We start from the raw sequence: 22,179 nt of genomic DNA on the forward strand, positions 1-22,179 counted from the left end.
ATTCCTTTGGACAAAAGCAGCAGGAGATTTGTAAATGTTTAATGAACCCAGCTCATTTCTCTTGCCCGTGACAAGTTAACTGACTCTTTTGGTTGTTTTAGGTTCAGAGCCGGGGTTGGGGGTATAGATTTTGACTTGTACAAAGCTCACTTAGACAAAGGATCAATGAGTAGGGCCAACAAGTCTAACATGTTCAACTTATATAAAGCTACTAAAAGCAGATGGTTAGCCTAGCTTAGCATAAAGACTGGGAACCATCAACTGTAAAACACCCTTAATATTAACAATTGTTTGATATTTGAGAAAAAGAGGGAGAACCTTTTTTTTTTACAGTGAGTTATAAGTTATATTTCAGTCAATTCCAGCTCAGTAAAACAGAAGTGCATCGTATTATTACTTTAGTTATTGTCAGGATTAAACAAGCTGAATTAAACATGTTAAAGAGACTGTGGAACTTCTGTATTGTCCTGGAAGTCGGCCATTTGTTTGTGTTAATAGATTCCATTTCTACAGTTACATTTGCTTCGGTTGCTCTCTGCTAGCAGAGCAGAGGGAGGCTCTGAGACGAGGCATATTAGCCGTATAGACCTGAGAGTGGTATTGATCCTTCCCTCCCAAACTATTCCTTTAATAAATGTGTACACTTTGTCCAGCAGGCACAAGAATGGCAGTGAGTCTCACTCAGTTTCGAGCTCTTACACCAGATAACTCAGTGTGAGGCAATCCCAAAATGCCTTCTGTGCGTAAATGACAGATGCTAAGAGTAATATTTACACTTTAGATGTATTATCCCACCCAGGATTCTGTCGACACGTTAACTTCAAAGAAAAACTATGCCTCTCATTTTTCCTCTCTCCTCCTATGCAGCCATCTCTGTTTCCCTCTTCACCAGATGGCCTTTTTAATTCAAGAGCGTAAAGCCTGCCAGCCTCTTACACACTTCAAACCAGACTGTGTGAAGGAATGAGAGGAGTAGATGGGGGCTGTGAAGAAAAAAAATACAAGAAGAGATAGCAGATGTGTGAGGGCTGGAAAAAAAATATATAAGAAAAGGAGGAGTGTGGGCAGCAGAGGGATGTGGGTGGGGGTTTTTAGAAAGATGCAATCCAGGTTGCCTTTTTTATGACACTCGTGCCCCGGGAGTCGAGTGCGGCATTAATATGGTAATATCTCCCAAGGCAATAGTGTTGAAGAGTGGAGGTCATCTACTGTATATGCAGCCCTGAGCCTGGGTGAGCAGGTTGGAGATCCCCCTGTGGAAATGACTTGGAGGATGGCTAAGTGGAGGCAAAGCTAATGGGAGTCAGGCTTCCCTAAAATCACATTTCCAGCTGACAAAGAGAATAGTCCTGGGTGGGGGACGACTGAAAAAAGGTCTGCTAATGGGAAAGAAGACTCGAGAGTGCACACACACACACACACACACACACACACACACACACACACACACACACACACACACACACACACACACACACACACTTACACACTCACACACACATTACTGAGCATAAACTGCGCATGAAACTTCACATCCTGGAAGCACCTGTGACACGTGAAATCCTGACCTAACTACCTGACAGCCTTAACAAATCTCTTGAGACACATTAAAGAATAAGGCTGGTGATATTCTGTTTGTTACTTACTATCGCAACAAGTATATAAATGTCTAAAATTGTCCATCTCATTTTTTTTTCACCTAGATTTTAACGCAAAATATAATTTTTTTTTTTTAAATCAGCAAGCCACACCGCTGAATCAGATCATGGCGTCTCCATCATAACCATCAATCATGCACATGGTCTATTTTAAGATGGTTCCACAAACACTGTCCTGTTGCTGCAAATGCTCACTCAAGCACCGAGATGCGCATATATTAATCCACAGCCAGCCAGAAATAGTCCCCAGCCCAGCACAATCCACTGAGTAACGTTTTATATGAGACCTTTTCCTTTATTTGGGAATCATGTTTTAACGATCTGCATCCTCATTCGGAATGTGTTTTTTTTACTAAGCTAGGACATGCAAAGAGAAACTAGTGACTGAAGGAAACCAGAAAATCATCACATTTGAGAGGCTGCTGACAGAGACTTTTGGAGCAGCAACTTTTCACCTGTTTTTGCTTGATAAACCATCTTCATGTCGACAGGGGCGTTGTGGTTCTTTCTCTAATTCTTAGATGCACGATTTCTGCAGTATTTTCAAGGATAGTTCACCAAAAAAAGGAAATATTACTCACCCCTATTTTTGGGTGAACTGTCCCTTGAAGTTTTTCTGCTCCAGCCTCCAAAGAGGAATTGAATCAGTCACTCAGTGTGCTCGGTGCACATGACTGTATAATGCGTTTTTGAGATTTAAGAGGTTTTTGTGCAGGCTACTCTGCGACCTGCAGTCACACAAAACATCCATCTCTGCACAGGCCGGCAGAGAGAAGTCAATTTAATTTTGCTGAAGAGTAATTCAGCACGAGGCGATTGATATCCTGTCAATCAATTCACCAGTTAATCACGTGTAAGAAATAAACTCTTGGATTGTCTTTACAAAACCGCACAGTTTGCACATACAACAACTGTAGTCTGTGTTTTGTGACTTGATTTTTCAGACACAACTAATTCCCGCTTTCAGACACAGTTATTTCAGGGTCTGCATGTTTGTCATCGTGCATTCACAACCCTAACGGCTCCTGGGAGGTGAAGACAATGGAGTGGAAGCGCTGCTGGGTCTTTACGGTGATCACACACAGGTTCTCTGTGGAAATGTCAGGTTTACTCTGCTTATTCCATCTCGCGAAGAGCTCATCGCACAGGTGAAATGTGGTATCAGTTCAAAAAATAAAATGCAATCCTCCGTCATAAACAACCCCAGGCACACTGTAGGACACGTGCAAAATTGAAATACCTTTTCATTTTATGTGGCGATGTGTATTTAAAATGCTCTTCTGTGGACAGATGAGAAGTTAGTATCCAGTATGTGTCCACGTTGGATGCTTTTTCATCCATTATATAATAATTTTTAAGTTTCTCTCACTTTGCCTCTGTGCAATTACTCATAATGACTCATTCAAACAGCAGCAAACAAGGCTACTTAGCACAGTGAAGTGCTTCAGCCTATTTAATCAGCGGGCATGATCTAAACCGATCTTTAGAATACAGTGTTAATGCGGATGAGGCGTTTACAGGAAATGCTACGAGGATTATCTCTGAACAGTCCGCTGCGCGAATCCAGTTCGGTTAATGCTGTGAGGACGGCTGACCGGATCAGTGACGCCCCGCCGAAGCCACATCAGTAAAACGATAAAATCCTCTCCCAAAAATACAACTGCCGACCTTTTCTGATAAGGTCATTTATACGATCAGCAATTAAAGAGCGAGGAGGCCCTTGAGCAGGCGCTTGGAGTAGCGGCTCCTGCAATTAAGAAGACATGGATCAATTCAGAGGCTCGCTGGATCCATTCAGTGGGAAAACAACCTCATATCGAGTTCATGATTATCATACGATCCACCTCCACCTCCATTCAGCGTGTGCCTCACTGTTCAACCAACAGCTTGCTCCATCTTTCAATATGACTGTGCCCCTCCCCCCACCCATCTCCTCCTTCTATGTCCACCTGAAAAAGAGGGAATTCCTTGCATGCGTTCTCCGGTCCCCTCACCTCCCAGGAGCCCCATTCTGCCGTTCCTCATCAAACATTCATCCTCTCCCTTTGTCTCTCAGAGATCATTACTGCCAGTCCTGTTATTGGCCGGAAGACGGTGATGGATGTATGGTGCTTTTGTTTCAGAGTTTTTTTTTTTTCTTATTGTATCTTTGCATTATTCATCGTCACACCACCACCACACCATTCAAAGAGAGTGGCCTGAAACAAAATGATTCTCTTTTTTTTTTTCTTTTTTTTTTGGAAATCATTAAAAGTGCTGTTCCTGGACTGACAGTTGGTAATAGTGAGGCAATTAAAGTTTCATTATTTTAAATGTGAAGAGATGAGAGCTCACATTTAGTTTTTCTGTGTTTTTGAAATTGCGCCATTTATACAACAAAAAAAAAAAGAAAAAAATCCCAAACAATATCCCAGAGCAGTGAGGATTGTTTTTTAATAGATGCTTCAATTTCTCTTAATCTGACAGTTTCATTGCGTTCAGACTGAGCTGTGATATTTTCAGGGGAATACCACCACACAAGGTTTTACACAGTGGTATTTTCCGCCTGTATTTCAGAAAGTCATTCTGGTTCACTCTCTTTTTATTAAAATATCTGATTTCGATTTGAAGTGTCCAATAACACGCAAACACATTTGGGGACTTACCTCAACGGTTTTGTTGATCAGATACAACTTTATTGTCAGTTTACACTTAAATCAAACCAGCCCACGTGCCGCGTAGAAGGATGGCGCTTAGGCGGTCCACTCCTGTCACAGAATGAACCAGAACTGGCCCAAGTCGGCATCACACTTCCTTCTATTCCGATGGTCTGGATCTGGCACCGGCTCGGGCCAGTTCTGGTTTATTCAGTTTGCCATTGGCGGACATCTGACCATGGTATGGCCTGTTTGTGGCTCAGATCTTGCAAACAAGAGCCGACGGCCCAAGTGCTATCATTTCAGGTGCAGTACGGGCTTGATGAATGTATTCCCCTAAAATAACAAATTCACAGTATGCATTGTTCATAAGGTTTAACACTCCAAATCCTGACCTGAAAAGATAAGAAAACAAGCTCCGCTCACTGCAACAGTCGGAGTTTCAGGTGAGAAATGATTGGTTTCTAACAAGATACGCTGGGTGACTACTAAAGATATCAACATTAATCACTGAGCTTTAGAGGTGCTGGTAGTCACATTTTGTTACCTTGGAGCAGAGCCCTCTACTCCCAGTCTGTATACTTATCTAAGCTGAGCTTCATATGTATCAGTCATTAGAGCGATATCAATCTTCTCATATAACACTCCAAAACAAGCAAAGGAGTATATTTCCCAGAATGTCAAACTAAAGCTTTTCAGACAAGTCAATAACAGTCTGATACAACAGATTAGAAACAATAACTAACAATTGGGACATGCAGTGCTGAGACCCCACCAGTGGGTTATGAGACAATCCCCATGCCATTTTCTTAATGTCTAGGTTTTGATACATGTCTAAGTCTCTGGGAAACACCTTGCCTTGTGTCTGTATGGTGCTATATGAAAAAACTTGCCTTGTCTGAAGATTATTAAGTTGAAACAACTGAGCCGCTCATTACTTTTAGACAACGTCTCACAACTTCAAGGGTGTTTCTTTATATTAAGGCAGGTGCGGAACCACTGCTTTCATGCATCATCGTTGGGTTTCATGCTCTCTTTGACAGCAGATCAGCTTCCAACACTTTTGATGGTTGGAGACAGTTTCTTTCAACATCACATTAGCTGCATGAGCAAGCTGCTGCCTGCCTGTCAATCCAGAGACACGTACTGTCTGTCTTTGTGCCCAAAATATCCTAAAATAAAGGCAAACTCCTGAGGTGGAAACCACAAGTCCATATCAGATGCGAGCAGAGGAAATCAACAACAGTTCCTTATTACTCCCGATTGGAATTATTGATGCAGCTGATGACCCAGAACTCACCTCAGAACCGCTCACACATACTCAACAAATGTAAAACAGGAGTGAGTCATTTGCAGTCAGCTCAGCAGTTAATTTCAATCGGAGACTCATGCGCACATCATTAATTAATTGGAAGCTTCTCTATGCTTTCACTTGAGTAAGTCCATGCTTAAATCTTTCTACTTGAGTAGAAACCCACTGAAGGTACAGGGCTTTTTCTGAGTTTGATGTGTGATTTAAACATGACTTTATGCAGTGCTGCAATGTCAGTGACTTTTCAAACTCACTCACTGAGCTGATGTATGAAATTACACTTTTAGGAAATAATACCTTCAGGGCGTCATTAAATCAATTCCATTCATCCTGTGCATCCAAAATTGAGGCCGGGACTCTTTTTTCTGTTGTTTCTCATCTTTGATTGTTACTTTAACACATGAGGTACATATGTGTGTCTTATTAACACTAGTGCAGATGTACTATCAGCTTACGAGATACAAATCAGTGCATACACATCTGCGTTTACATTATTGCAGAGGGACAGTAAAAAAAAATATATTTAACAGATGTTATGGGTGTCAGGTGTGTGGTTCAGACCAGGCTTTATGTGGATGAGACTGACAGACTTCCAACCTCACCTGCACATCTGTGTGTGTGTGTGTGTGTGTGTGTGTGTGTGTGTGTGCACATGTGTGACTGAGGGCATGGCCGTAAGGAAAAGTGAGCCATTGAGCTGATACGATTCCTCCTACAAGAACCGAACCACCGACACACATGCAGCCACTTTAAAGGGTAATTAAAGCGAGCTTGCTGTTACAACAGACTCGCCTGGTCCAGAAAGATCAGGTGTTCAACTTGAGCTGATACAAGTCTGAGGGGAAAAAAAAACCTTCCCTGCCTTAGCTTCTCTTTGCAGATAATGAGTCTTTTTTTTTTTGCATTGTTTGTTCCAAAACTCCACCCAGCTCTGGTCGTCCAGCACCCTGAGGTAATTAACAAGGATCATGCATGCCGCACAGGCTGCGAGTTCCTCTTCACATCGAGTTATAAAAGTAACAGGTGAGGCAGACTGCATCCAGGTCTGAGCTGTGGAGGAGAGCGCAGGTCAGACAGCCCTGCCTCCTCCTGTTACTTTTTGCCTTTGGATTCAGATGATGGCAGCGGAGCACGGTCCTCCTCAGTCAGCCATGACCTGAATAATTTACTGTAATCAACGTCTTCAGCTGGGAGCGCTCAGCTCGCACATCATTTCACCTTCTCAGTCTTACAGGAGGGAGATTTATTAACAAGCTCCATCCTGCTGTGAAACGTGCATCAGATTACCACTAATGCTCCTTCAAACACTTTGCTTTTTGTTTCTGTGTGAACCTGTGTGTTGAATGAACTGATTACACTGCATTACACTGGGAGGGGGGGTTCTATTGTGTTTTATCTGCTGAACATGCAGCACAGATGCCCCCTGGGACTGGAGGAGGCATCCACAGAACATCTTGCCTCCCTTAATGACTTTGTCCAGTATTGGCGACGCAGCCTTTATATTTGCGCCTCGGGGTATGTGCATTAATATTCCTCATGTGTTTAAAAATGTATCCTAAACGCCAGATAATATGATAGCCGAGGGATTACACGGACATCTAGGATCTCACTGCTCTTATGCTAATTCACAACAGTGAGATGTTAATCTGCACTGATGAATGGTGGGTGTATCAAATTTAGATTTTGATTTCGAGAGGGTGGGGGAAAAAAAAAATGATGAGCATCTTCTGAAGATCAAACTAATCGAGAAATGACTCCGAGGATAGAAACCAAGCGAAAACATATTCCTCTTCTCGTCTGCGGCACACACACTCTCAAGTTTTGGACTTTTTAAATCGACTTCCTCTCCGATATTTCCCACTTTTTTTTTTTTTATCGCGCGGAGAGGAGGCTGGAGACATGGCGGTTGTTACTGCAGCATCTGTTTAGTAGTTTGTCAGCAGCCTCGCACATGTGGAGGGTTGTGCAGCAAGTAGACAGCCACAGACGTGATGGTTTAACAAAAAAATAAAATAAAATAAAATTCTGCTCTTGACACGGAAAAAAAACCAAAAACAAACAAACAACAGCGGTGGTGCCATAAATAATGCCCAATTACGCACGAACTCGTTCTTTCATCTCTCTGCGTTTGGAGGTTGTAGGAATATGACAGCACTTTGAAAGATGTGCAATTGTGAAGATTTTGTCAATATAATAATAACATTTTAAAAAAAAAAATTAAAAATTTAAAAAAAAGATGACCTAACCTGAATAAAATGACTCAGATCACCAGCTGGTAGAAGTTGACCGAAACCCACCAAAACGCACATGCATCCTACAAAACATCTCTTACCTGTGCAGGCTTCTCTCAGCTTCCAGCGCTGCCGTGCGATTAACAGATCGTGTAAACCCAGCGTATATCCTTGTGCAGCAGCAGTTTGGTTTTTTTTTTCAACAGCCTAAAACCCGATGCACTACAGCTGGGCAGGAGTGGAGGAGGCGAGCGTCGCTGCTTGAAGTTTGCGACGCGTGCAGGAGCTGTCCGTGGTGCTGAGGAGGACAGAGAAACACAAGCCGCCGGGTTTCCTGGAGGTTCTGGTCCCGCTGCCAGCCGCTCAAAAACTCACATTCTCCTCAACACCCTGAAAACAAGTGCAACTGACGCCCACTGCATAGTGCTGAAGGGGCAGGGAAAAAAAAAAGGCGTTTCAGTATCTGCGAGGAAATGTCAATTTAAAGAGCAACCTTGAAACCAAGTGTGACGTTTGTGAGTCTGATAGGATGCCAGATTATCTGCTCTAGCGCTCAACGAAATTTAAAAAAAGAAAAAGTTGAAATTCTACCTGTTACACGAGTGAAGTGTCTAACAGTATTTTTTGGAAACGATCCTGCCGCTGCACCAACCTGAGAGAGGAGAGCCTCAACTCTCAGAAGGTTTGGATACTTGGTACAAAGGCGCAGTCGCTCCACGCACGAACAGTCGGGGAGATGAGCTGCCTCATCGCCAACACTGACAGACAAAGTGATTTAGAGCCTGATGGAGGGAAGAAGAAGAAGAAGAAAAAAAAGCTTTCTGTCAGCCGCTTTGCTCTGTGTTGTGAGCTGCTGGGTGTCAAATGAGGAGAGGGCTTTAAGAGTCGCCCCCTATTTGTTCGAGCGGTCAGGGAAGTGGTGTGTGTGTGTGTGTGTGTGTGTGTGTGTGTGTGTGTGTGTGTGTGTGTGTGTGTGTGTGTGTGTGTGTGTGTGTGTGTGTGTGTGTGTGTGTGTGTGTGTTACATCAAAATAACGATTCTTTGGAGACTACTTGTCGTCAGCGTTGGAAATGTTTTATTTGGGATCCGCGAACAAGTTGTGACACGAGAGAGTGTGAGGTCGGTCCCGGATGGCACGGCGAGGCGCGCAGGGAGACGCGCAGGGAGACGTGCGCTCCGAGGGGCTGAGCTGCGACCCTCTCCGCTCTCCTCCTGTCAGAAGCAGCTTCAGACACGCAACGGTCAGCATCTAAATTTGTTTGTCGAGACCCCCCTTCCTCCTCCTCCTCCTCCTCCTCCTCCTCCTCCTCCTCTCTCGCTCTCTCTCTCTCTCCACGTGCAATGTAATGAGATTAATAATTAACATCATGGGAAGGCAATAATCGCAGTGGCCCCAAAGCTGCATGACACCCCCTGTGGGTTTCACAATTAATTAAATCAGTCGTGGACCCAAGTGTGTGTCATGGCAGCCTCTTCCAGAGTGATCCTCATTTTTGCCTTCGGATAAAGATCGGGGTGCCAGGATTAAAAGTGAAAGTGCAACCGACATGTGGTGAGGGCATCTGTCCCCGCAGACTAATCACACCTCTGCAGGCAGCACAGCCACCGGTCCCATCATCGCAAAACCAAATGCTGCTCGCCGACTGTTAGGCGAGAGGTTTTAACACTTGATGATAGGAATTACTCCAGCGGTTTGAGAACGAACAGCCGGGATCCGGGATGGTGTGTTTTATTGTGGAAGTGGTGCTTCATTTCTATGCATGGCCGGACAGAGTAAAGATGGGGTACCAATCAAATGTAAAACCAACATAAAGTGTCTTGATAAGATGTACAGACAGTTTAGAAACCCCTTGGATTTGATTCTCAAAGTCTCTGTACCAGGGCCTGCAGCATGGAGTGAGCCCCCCCCCCAAAAAAAATAACATTGAAAACTTAATTCCCCCACATGCAAAATGACATATTGATGTCAACACTACCTTTTCAAAATGTCATTTTTGGTACAGTGTTATGATAGCAAGTGTCCCATCAGTGGTGGACAGGAAACTTTGTGACAGAACTCAACCTGAACTCAGTCAGAAGTCAGACACTGTTAATGTGAGCTGAAGCACAAATTCTTCCTCTGGTGGTCAACTGCGTTGAGATCTGGTGAATGTGATGGCCTGAACCACCATTAATTAAATCCTGTATGAAATATAAACTGTTGTGCTTTTTGTACTTAATTTAGGTTTTTTCTTTAGACTTGTCTCCCATCTACAGTGTCTCTTGTACCATTACAGACTGTCTTCCCACACCTTGGCAGAGTCAACAATGATAGCAGCAATGTAGACATTTTAGGGAAGACACTAGTATGGATACTTGGGAGTTTAAAATGACCAGATACTGAAATAACATTTGCCGATATTCATTATTATATGTAAATACACATTTGTGATGAGGATCCCTTCAATTTCATACCGAACTGGACATTCTCTCCCTCTCTTGTTAGTGGTGCACTAATAGGTAAATGCACTGCGCCTGCTGTGGTGCTGGATTTGAATGAGACCATTTGTACATATAGGTCATGATGCTCATTAAGGACCACTGGCTGAAGAACAGGTGAGTCCATCAAACATCGACAGTCTGCCGGAGCCTATTCTCCCCCTTCTGCTGTACACACAGCTGATTAAATAAATTGTGGCACAAATGCCAAACCTCTCATTCAAACGCTGCTCGGATCAATGCCGCGCCTGCCAAAGCGACAGAATTCAGATGCAATAACATTTTGTTTTGTAATATTTTTTAACTGTTTGCGCTTCCAAAATGTGCCCAAATTTGTGTTCCTTTTTGCACATTTTGAAAGTGTTTTAAGGTGAGCCAGGGGAGGCTGCTCCCTCAAGAAATCTCACAAAAGCTCTGCTCAATTTGCTCAACTGGCACTGGAAAAATACATTATGCCGTTATTGGCTCTTTCTTGAAGTTTTTTTTTTTTCTTTTATTCTTTTGAATTCCCCAGCACAGACAGTCATCACAATGAGAAAACGCAGAAGCCGTTAGTGTTAAAAGGGGAGCTTAATAAGTTATTAAGCGCTTACTGCCTCATCAATAACTTCTAAACAACAATGTGTCCCACTCCCGACCGCAGTTTGATACATCTCTCCGTCTCTGTGGAGGAACAGACAAATAAAAATGGATGTCCTCAGAGCCGAGCGGTAATGATGTGCTTTGTGGGATAAAACTTCAAATTAATGTTATTGTTCTGTGTAGAATGAGGGTTATATAAGCGTTTTGAGCGACAAAATCTATGCACAACGGATTTCCGTCAACCGAGCTGTTCATTTGAAAATTTTTATTACAGACAGAGGACACAACCAAGGCAATGTGCTGTACATTATCTCTCACAGCACCAACAACTTCAACCTACGAACACATCACAACTAGTCTCTGGATGTGAGTGAGTCTTGGCTACAAACAGAACTGTAGAAGTGAACATTACGTTAAAAAACTAAAGCAATTATCAGAGCACGTAGGGACAAGGAAATGTTCTGTACAGAATCCGAGAGGGAAAGTTTACATCTTTGAATTGGGTTTGTAAATCCTCGTCCTGGTGACTCGGAGGCTTTGGCGGTGTTATTTTACTTCCGGTGTTGATGACAGTTTGTTTTTCTCTTCTGCCTCAGACTTCAGGATTTCCCCCAGTGCGATAGATATTCTCCCAAAAAGAAATTAACAACACAACGAAATAGGTCCGTCAACAATAGGTCCTGCACATTTTCACCCCATCTTCACTGTATATCGACACACCACGGTCAGGTAATGCACACAAACACGTGACAAAAATCCCTCAGGACATGGTCTTGAAAGTTAGGTACAATATCAACTGTCACACATGGGCAAAAAATTGCTGTGCGATCATCATCCAGGGCAACTGCAGCAGTCACTTTTCTTCAACTAAAGTGTCGCTTTCTAGTCTGCACAGAGGAATGGTGGTGATTCACATACAATTACAGTTTGAAAATGAAATTTTAACAGATCTTCCCTCTCATTTGGTGCACACCACGTGCAGAGAAAAATTAGGTTTACTCAAGAAGACTTAACTCTATTGAGGGGGGGTCATCTGTTGTTCTATCCTGACAGAGTTTAAATATAAGATCAGGAATTATGTTTTTAAAAAAATGAGATTACAGTATAACAAAAAGTACAGGCTTAGGAAGAAGGAATTAGAAGGCGCAGAAATGCGGCATGTTGGTCATGGCGTGAGCAGCTTTAGATCCACCGACAAGATTAAATGACAGATAACCAACAAGAGCAAAGACTGAGAAACTCTCTAGCATGCCAGTGTTACGTGGCCTCATCCCTTATCTCTTCAGGATCCTCCCTACTCCTCTCCATCCCCCAAGGGCTCCTTCTTCTCAGCCACCAGTTCAAGAGCTTCTGCAGCTCCGTCTTCGCCCTGAGGGACCTCCTCATCCTCCTCTCCATCTTCCCTCTCGTCTCCCTCCTCCTGATCCATGTCAAGCTCTTCAAAGGATGAGCCGCTGCCCATAGACTCGTTCGAGCCTCTGTCGCTCTGGTCTCTGGGCTTAATGTCTTCGTTTGCATCCATTACGTCCCTCAGAGGCAGGGAAGAGGCCAGCGAGGCAGCTGTGGAGGCAGCCAGGGACGTCTCTCTGCTGTCCCAGGGCACGCCGCCGCTCACTGAACTCACATCACTGTGGGAGTCTGCACCTGCAGCAACACGGGAAACAGACACAGATGAAAGATGCTCTGTGAGGATGCATAGTGAGTCTCACAAACTAAAAGGATTGCTGGCAAGCACAACTGAATTAGAGGGAGCTAAAGGTGTTCACCGCAGGTGCAGATTTATTATTACTCAATCTCTTACACGCTATAGTGTAGGAATTCTCTCAGTGGGACTGGAAGGAAGTCACTACTATGACACAGAAAAATAAAGTTTGAATTCGTAAAGATTTAACCTACATTACAGAAATGTATAGACATGGCTATCTGGTTAGCCAACTGAAGCTGCCAGCAGCCATGAACATTAGAGAAACAGGAGATGAACACAATGTTTTTGAAGTCTCAGTGAGGAAACACCAAGGAATATGATTATACAGTCACACTGGCAGATCTGTGAGGTTTTATCTAGGAACATGCATACTTTGAGATAAATGCCAATATCTGCATGTTTAGCAGGTACAATTTTTAGGCAGATGCCAATATTAGGGAGAACAGCAACAGTTTGCCAATAAACATTTTTGTCCAAAATAATGCCAGTGCACATGAAACATACACTTCACTGGGAATTTAAGAAAAATATTTAACTAAGAATCTCTTATAGCATTACAATCTTAAAAATATAGATAAAATCATTCAGCACATACTGTACATGATATACTGAAAATACTAACAATACTGATAAATCTGTGACTGGCCAATATCAGCTGAGGATATCAGCCATTTAAGATTTTGGCTGGCTTCTACAGAGGATCATGGAAATTATTCAAATGCATTCATTGCAACCACGAATATCTGTATTAAATTTCATGTTATAATTATCTCATCTGAGTACCATGAACGTCTGTACCTATTTTTGTCCCAATCAATGAAATAGATGCATTACATTTCATGACAGTTCATTTTATAGTTGTGAAAACCTTTTACTCAAAAACCACTATATCAACCTTACAGTGGCATATGTGGAAAAGTCAGAGGATCAGCAAAGTCATCATGGTTTATCATCTGGGTACCAGGAACGTCTACACCAAATGGTGTCCCAATCCATGAAGTAGATGTTTAGATATTTCACAGCAAGTACATTTTGACCAAATGTGGGAAAACTACAGATCATCGAAGTCAGTAGAATTCATCCTCTCGGGACAATTAAAGTGTTTATACAATCTATCCAACACTCCTGAGACAGAAATCTCCATTTACAGTACAGCCACTTAATTAGCGTGGCTGAAAACCGTCACTATTGTTATGTAGAATTGAAGGTTCATTAGCATTATGACTTGTAACAAAACTCATCAATGACGATGCAACGGAGCACAGACATTGTGTTTGTGCATCTTCGTTCTCTGCAGTCCTTTGATCACAATATTACGATTGTGCTATGAAACGTCACTTAAAATTCACCCAGTCTGTCTCGGAGAAACTTGAGCTACTTTAATATAAAGATACGGAGCCCACCTGGTAATTAAAGCTCATCAGGAGTCTGTGTGTCAGCTGAGTCGGATTGTTATTGTTAAAGGCATAAACACTTTTGTATAAACTCAAAGACCTCTCATTACTTGCACCCCATGCGTTTTGCTACTGTACAGCTAACTATTAGCGTCGCAGGGAGAGAGGGCCGTCTGCAGCGCAGAACGCGTAATCTGAACGTGTCATGAAGAACGTCCATTAGCTTAATTGACTGAGATTTCCTCACCCACATGTTCATCTTACTAATGCTTTCTGACTAAACCTGATTCTAATTGGCCTTTGATCTACGGTTCTCTGTGAACGAGCAGCTATTCATTATCGCTCACTGCTGTTCACCGCAAGATAAACGTTGTAATGCGCTAAGAAACACCGTATTTGCAGGAAAAAGCTGGCAAATACAAAAAATCTTACCGGAAGGTTGAATTTCATAAGATAAGTGATTTGTGTTGGGTGGGTCAAAGATTTAAACACAATAAACACAACTGAAACTACTGACCAAAGAATGATATTGTAGCTTAGATGGCCTAAAATTACAAACAGGAAAACAGGAATCAAGACTAAATATAAGTGGCACATCACATCTCACACCTACATAACAGATATTACTCAGGCAGCTGTCCACAGTGGGTTTCAGAAGAGACTTCAGAGGCAGAAGAAAAGAATGTGTGAGAAAAATTAATACATAAATCCACATGAACAAAGGGCTGAGTAATCTTTTGTCTTCCTAATGTGTTTTATTACAGCAACTGTTCAAGCTGTGATCAAGACAAGATGAGAGACTCACCTTCTGAAATCTCAACCTGACTGATATTACACAGTCTGGAGATTTTTGTTCTTCTGTTCCTGTTCTTATATACATTAAACTAACCTCTGTTTTCTTGTTAGAGACGTATGATGTATCAAGCTATGATGATTATCTATTAGTTGCCAACTATTTAATCAATCGCCACCTATTCCAATGATCGATTAATCGGGTTAAGAAGTGTTTGAAGCAAAAAAAAGCCGCAATTCGTTGATTCCAGCTTAAATGTGAATATTTTCAGTTTATTCTTTATGTTACGACGTTATGAAAAAAGTCGTTTGAGGATGGCATATTGGGCTTTGGGACACTTTTCATCATTTTCTGACATTTTATTGGACACCATCTCATTACTATATGAAGAAAACAAGCGACAATGACAATATTGACTAATTGCAGCTCTAACAATATCATATCATTGGTATTTTTGTGTATTATGGCAATAATTAAACTACAGCTGATAGAGCCGATAATACAAAGCCAAATTGCCCTCACTGACTTAGAAAGTGCAGGGGTCGTCCACCGATTGGAGGGTCGGTGGCTCGGTCCATGGGCCCTGCAGCCTACATATCCATCCTGATCAGCAGGTGGTGCCTTGCCTGGCAGCCTCTGCCACCAGTGCAGGAATGTGTGAGTGAATGGATGAATGCCGACTTGTGTTGTAAGGCACTTTAAATGGTCGCCAAGACTACATGAGTGACATATAAATACAACCTGTTTAGTGTCTACACATTCCAGCACAGCAGGTGGCGGTTTACAGCTATAAAGCTGGTTAGCGAGCACCAAATATACACATAGGAAAGAAGAGGGAGAAGAACGCTGCTGTCGCCCTCATGATGTCGAACCGCTGCGCTGTAAAGCCACACAGTATCAGTCATGAGAAGCAGTAATTTTTTTGTATCTGCTGAAAAAAAAAATCCATATCAAGCATCCATGCGTATTAATAACAGGATCTAAACACATCTTATCTGGTTTGTAATGTACGGCCGCGACTTAAAACGTCGTCCACAAATAAGATCTGACTCGACTTGACTTTCCCACAGGACACTAAAACACCCTCCGTGCTACTTTCCTGCTGCTTTCACACTCCAAATAAATCTCATCCACACATCAAAGTGTGTTTGCACTAAATGTGTCACCAGGGACCCGAATACAATAAACAGAGAGTCTCTGAGCTCCTCGCTTGGGTCAGTCTTTCCTTTTCATTCATCCGAATCCCAACATCACTCAGGAATCTAATTATCACGTCCAGCGGATCTGATCCTGTCTGCAGTGAAGAATATTACATACAAGAAGTCCACTTAGGTTATTTATATGATCTATTTATGGGCCTGTTGATTAGCGAGCAGGTCCAAACTGAACCTCGGGGAATGGTCTTCAGCGGAACAGGGCGGGTGTGAATGTGTCAGAGAGGTATTGCTTCATATAAATGGAGTGTATGGAGAGATTTATACTTCATTTGCATGCTTCAGTAAAAAGGACTTTTCCAGAGAGACTTGTTTTACAATGCAAGGAATTTTACGGGGAATAATGGGTCTATTTAGGGTAATTGGGTGGACAGCCCCTAAGGAAGAGCCTGGACAACTTTCACCCCCTCCACAACTGTAAGCAACTCCTGAAATTGGTACCCTGGTAGAAGCCAGCCAGCTGTGCCTCTGAAAGTCTTTTAGGTAACATTTGCTTAAATTAGTTGCTAAATTGGGCCCGTTGGGATTATTAGCAGAGAATCAAGGTCTTGTTCTTGAAACCGTTTGAAACAGAGGAGAGGCTTTTTTTTTTTTTTTTTTTTTAAGGAAGTAATTAGACACAGACAGCACTGAGGCACGCTGAGAGTTTGGAGACTGTGAGTCAGACAGGATGGAGAGAAAGGAGAGATGCATAAATAGAATTTAAAAAATAATGAAATGAAATACATAAACAGGAGTGAAGAAGTTCTACAGTGGATATATTTTGTTGTTTACAAAGTGAGCAGGAGCATTTTGGGATTGCATGGATGTTACATTGAGAAATGGAGCCACAGAGAAACGGTTCCAAGTTGTCTGAGCCATCAGAGTTGTACGCCGCCGAGCTTATCAGTTCCTTGGTCCAAAGCATGGCTTCATTTCCTGAAGAATATATGAGTGCTAGCAGTCACGCGTGTAAAATGATAATTTTAAGTCAGGGTGGAAACACATCCATGACTGAAGGTAAATATTCTATGTTAGAATAACATTGGAGCAGGCAGGCTCAGTAGATTCTCCTTTGCGAACAACAACGAAATGAAAACAAGGACTGTACACATTTTTATCTCATTAGACCCATTTTAGATGATTACAGATTTCAAGATTCTTGATAACAAGCCCGTCATATTCTTTAAGGTTTGTACCTCAGCTAGGTAGATTCAGTCCCAAGTGGCTTTCTGTATGAAGGTACCATTCATCAGTGGTCTGAAATGATATAAAAATGAAGCCCACTGTCCCGTTACAAACTCAGGCAGGTCTGTGTCCTCAAAAGATTAACAAGCTTCTCACAGCACAAACAGTGGCTGCTGTGACCGCCCAGATTATCAAAGAGGCGTTTTCATTTTGTTTTGAGTGTTCATCGCTCCCAGTGTTCTGTGATGGTTAGAGGCAGGACAAATGTTCAGGCACAGTCAGAGTTTATGGTCACGACGGTCTACATAATGCGGTCGGCGGGGTTGAGGGATGAAAAGTCGAAGGCAATCTCCCAGGTGCCCGAGTGGGATTTCCACAGTTGGCTTGTCAGACAAAGCTTAGCTCCACTGATTGATCCGTCTCTCATTAAGGAAGCTGAGCCGTGTCTGGGGCCCAGCACATAAACACCAACACACACACTTTTGTTTTGTACAGTTTCCATCCCTGACAGTGGCTACTGAGTCCATAACTCATGCACTACAACAGAGATATCATAGAGATACCAGCCATGATGTAGGAACACTGCACACAAGTAGGCACACACATTCATACATCATCACAGCCGCCTATGACTTCCTGTATAACATACAGAACCTGTGCTGACTGCGCGAAAGTTTAACAACAGGTTCTTCAGTCGAAAAGAAAACATATTTAAAAAATGAACTTTGCAAAGAAACAACCAAGATAAGTTTATGTACCAGTTTATACAAGTGGGTACTGAAGAAGCACAATATACAGTGCAGCTGTATAAGTTTGATAAAAGCAACACTTCACTTGGCAGTCGAAATTCTGTCTCTTTAAACTCCGATCACACAATAGCTCCCTCTCGTCTCGCCTGTGAACAACAAACAGACCCTGTGTTTTTGTAGCCAATAACCTGCAGTTTGATCCAAATGTCTAATGTTTATCTAACGTTCTTCACTCTAGCTTACTTAATGACTGTTTGATTCAATGTGATGACCTGAATTTGACTATTACCATTCAATTTTTAAAGGTCTCTTCGACAGAAGTATCAGGCCGACATAAAGATTATATTATGTTTGTCTGACAGGATGTTTTTCTGCAAAAAAAAAAAAAAAAAAAAAAAAAAAAGACACACACACACACACACATTCAGATTCTCCCAAATAAAGCAATGGATCAGAACATGAACATGTTGTCTGGTGTCACGCTGGGTGCATACTGTAGAACTCAGCCATTTTTGTGCTGCAACGTAGGCAACTGGGCTTATTTCAGCTTCTTCAAGACGTTTCACTGCTCAGCCAAGAAGCTTCTTCAGTTCTAACTGACTGGAAGGGAGCTGCAGGCTTTTAAACTCTGTGTGGGAGTGTCCTTACAGAGTCGTTAAGCACACGTGTGAGCTCTGAGCTTCAGACTTGTGAGGGACACTTGTGGGTCGTTGATTTAACCAGTAATTTTTATAGGGTTTTTTTTGTCTGTTTGGGTTTTTTTTTGTTTTTTTTCACGAACTGGCAGTGACCAAGATTGTTGATTGCTGACGAAGTACAAAAAAAACAACAATGTTTTACTAATGGCTCACAAACCTTTTCTAGAAGCTGGAACCAACTGTCAGAATGTCAAAATCATAATTGTGTTTTTGAGGAAAAGAGACGATGTATACTTTTTTTTAAAAAATGATTTGTCTACATAAAAACATGATCAATATGACCCTTTAATGCTAATAATCTGATTTGCATTATTTTCTTTGCAATACATTCTTTCCTGTATAAAAGTAACCATTTTAAAAACTGTAGGAACGCCGTCTGGATTCCCTGTGTTTGAATGTGCACCACACCAGATGTTTCTAAGCTTGTGCCACTGCCATTTTTGCATGTTTTTGACTGGATTGTGCTGCACAAGCTGTTCATGTTCATATTTGAACCGTTCTGGTTCTTCATAAGCAACTCAACTACAGTCTTTTCCCCTGTTTTATCTCACCAATAAACCCTTCATCTCTTAGGCAGCTTGATGAATTTCATGAGCTCATCTGATCAATGAGTTTGCTTGGAGCTCCACTTTGAACCTCGTGGCAATCAAATCAAATTAGTTTTATTCAAATTGCAGAATTCAAAATTATAGTTTAAGAACATTTCAAATTCTCTGGAGAATCTGAGGGGAAATTGATGGACAACTGTGTTGAAGACAATTTGTCTGTGTGTTGATGATGTGTTTGTGTGTGGGTGTAAGTAAGTTTGTGCACTGACACCCTCCTTTAAGGATCATGACAAAAATGCAATATCAATTTAATTTTATCCAAATTACACTGCTGAAATGTTTTCTTGCAATTAAGACCTATTTAATTAAGTTTCTCATTTGTTGAAAAGCAAAAAATAATCAAAAATTTGCTTTGCTCTGGTGACGCCGACAAACTAATTTACAAACTACCAAGCTGTGAATAATGTTAAATCTCAGTTCAGAGGAATGTTAGCGGCTCCGCAGCCAACTATTGTTCTGTGTCTGTGTGAAGAATTGCTTCTCCCTTTGCTTTGCTCGGATGCTGCCCTCAATCTAAACACGCGAAAGCCTGTACAGATCGTGTAGGACCTTCTTCCTAATACATCTTCTGAATCTAAGATGTGTTTACAAGGGCTCTAACACGATCTGAGCTTGTGGCAGACAGCACCAGGTATACATCAGCCCACCTCCACCCACTCTCTCTCATCAGCCCAACACTATTTTCTTTCTCTAGTGATTTGTACAATGACAAAGTCAATACAGCCATAGGTCCTGCATACAGGTCCAGCACGTTGTAGCAGCAGAGACATTGCACTTGCAGACACATACTTGCAGTGACAGAACTATTATAAAGTCTCGTATATCACATGTCCACTGTGATCGAGGGCAGGAGGGGAATCGGGGCGGTGTCAGACAAAATCAAAGTTTCCTGTTTGTTTGCTGTGAACTGACATAAGCTGTAGTGTCAGAGGAGCTGAAACGTGTTTCAATCAGCACGCTTCATTAGATTGCAAAAGCAAAACAAAATAACACAAAAAGCGACTGTCATCTGCTTTTAAACATTTTTAAAAAAGGTGTTTTCAGTGATGTGAACAAATTGACATTTTGTTTAGTACACTGAATTATGTTCAGCAGTGCTTGGCTGGAATGAACAAAATATACGGTGTCACCTGTAATGTCAGTTCCTCTGTCCTCATCAGAATCCTCTTCTTTAACGTCTGTTTTAACCTCCTCCTTCATCTCTGGAACAAAGAAGTCTGTCTGGCGTGACAGTGGAACCATATAGTTGATGAGATCTGTACCACAGATCTCAATGGTCGGGAACGCACACAACTTCCTCTCCTGAGAAATAAAAGAGACAAAATGGACAGTTAGCTGTATGTCATTAGGTAAAAAAAAAAAAACCCAGCTGCTCTGTATGCTCTCTATATCAGCATCAGCTGATGTTTGCACGACACAACCTCACCAATTTTCCCCATAAAGTTCTCTATAATTAAGATGGCGTTAACCTTTCATAATTATATCGTGCTGTGATTAAACAGAAAAAAAAACAAAAAAAAAAAACATGTAGGTTATTATTAACTGCAAATTTGGTTCCAAGAAAGAACAGATTAAGACTGGGCATTTTGGTAGACAGTCATGTCGCTGCGCTTATCAAACATTCTCCTAAGATCCCACAAACTCAGATTTACAAGATGACGGTCTCTATAAAGAAAAGAGGATGTGTATTTTAGTGAAGGCCCTCGCATGTCGGGGGAATCTGGCGTGCAAGAAGAAAACGTCTAAACCAACTCTCTTCTGTGTGGCGCATCTCCAGTCCGCCTTGTCATGATGTCTTTTCTGTTGCTGTAAATTGTTTTTCATTTGGCAGCGCAGAGGTTGCTATGTACAGCTTACACTCAAAGGCATCATAAGAGTCACTGTTAAATCCTTTCTGTCAACACCTCTCACATAAAACCTTGAAATATCACCACAGTAAAGACTGTGAGAGGGTCAGGAGTCATGGCGCGTTTGAGACAAACTCTACTTAAAACAAGCACTGAAAATATGGACAATGCTGATATGATGATGATGATGATGATGATGATGATGATGTTATTTTTAGATGAGCAGAAACCCCAGACAAGCAGAATATCTCAAGGATATGTAGATTCAAGATGTCCTCACTTTGCTGACAGAACACTATGTCTTTGACCCATTAATATGAATACGTCCTCCCATGTGAGTCCATTAAAGTTGCATTACCACATCTACAGTAGGCATCTACGTTTGCACCCTCCAGTGGTGTGAAGAGAAAGTGGAGAGTTTATAAATATTAGACCATATTCTATAAAGAGGACGTTAGCATTGCATCATATATTGCAGAGACGCCAGCTCTCCGCTGGGCAATCAGAGTGCAGCTGGGTGAGGCTTGGTCAGGGGTGCACAGGCCGGTCTCAGCTATGACTGGTCGCAAAGTGACGGATTAATGTTTTAGCACGAGATACCGTGCAGGAATACTGACCAAAGTGCATCAACTGAAGATTTAACTCAAGCAGTGCAAGTCCCTCAAAATCAAATTTATTCATTTAGATAAACACTTATCACAGCTTTACTTCAGTTTGTGTTATTCTACAATTTTTTGACATTTTTGGCCACATTGCTTATTCACAAGATAACTTGATAAGATTTGTGACTGCATCCTTCATGGTCGTGATGCGAATGCGCTGACAAAGTCTGAACTAGTTTATCCCTCGTGGCTAATCCCTCGCGGTCCTATTCACTGGAGTAGTGAATGTTTCCGTAGCACAAGAACTGTTTTGGATTGTAAAGACTCTTTCAGCTATTAGTCAAACTCTCACAAGCAAACTCTATATTTATGACTGCAAAACACCTGACAATATACATTAATAGTCTTAATGTTTTTTTTCTAAAGCATGTGACCATTGCATAAGCAATAAATGTCTTACAATCTAAAAATATGTTTATGATGCTGTTATTATCAACACATATAT

General features: G+C 41.8%; 2 protein-coding genes across 4 annotated transcripts in view; both read right to left on the reverse strand.

Annotated features, from left to right (window-relative positions):
* grm2a (glutamate receptor, metabotropic 2a) overlaps nucleotides 1–9,049 on the reverse strand; it is a 33,891-nt gene extending 24,842 nt beyond the window's left edge. The window contains exons 1-2 of one of the 3 annotated variants that reach the window (XM_037100661.1): nucleotides 8,490–9,049; nucleotides 7,939–8,263 (exon numbers count right to left, since the gene is read on the reverse strand). The gene's annotated coding sequence lies outside the window, so the exon portion shown is untranslated. Of the gene's footprint in view, nucleotides 1–7,938 lie in introns of all 3 variants that reach the window. The other 2 variants (XM_037100660.1, XM_037100659.1) reach the window with 2 other exon arrangements.
* A 2,098-nt stretch (nucleotides 9,050–11,147) lies between these two features.
* tex264a (testis expressed 264, ER-phagy receptor a) overlaps nucleotides 11,148–22,179 on the reverse strand; it is an 83,377-nt gene continuing 72,345 nt past the window's right edge. Inside the window, exons 3-4 of the mRNA XM_037100665.1 lie at nucleotides 20,356–20,527; nucleotides 11,148–12,541 (exon numbers count right to left, since the gene is read on the reverse strand). Coding sequence (XP_036956560.1) covers nucleotides 12,192–12,541; nucleotides 20,356–20,527 — 522 coding nt within the window. The 3' untranslated portion in view covers nucleotides 11,148–12,191. The remainder of the gene's footprint in view (nucleotides 12,542–20,355; nucleotides 20,528–22,179) is intronic.

This window comes from Acanthopagrus latus, chromosome 6 (assembly GCF_904848185.1).
Source record: "Acanthopagrus latus isolate v.2019 chromosome 6, fAcaLat1.1, whole genome shotgun sequence".
Taxonomy (NCBI): Eukaryota; Metazoa; Chordata; class Actinopteri; order Spariformes; family Sparidae; genus Acanthopagrus; species Acanthopagrus latus.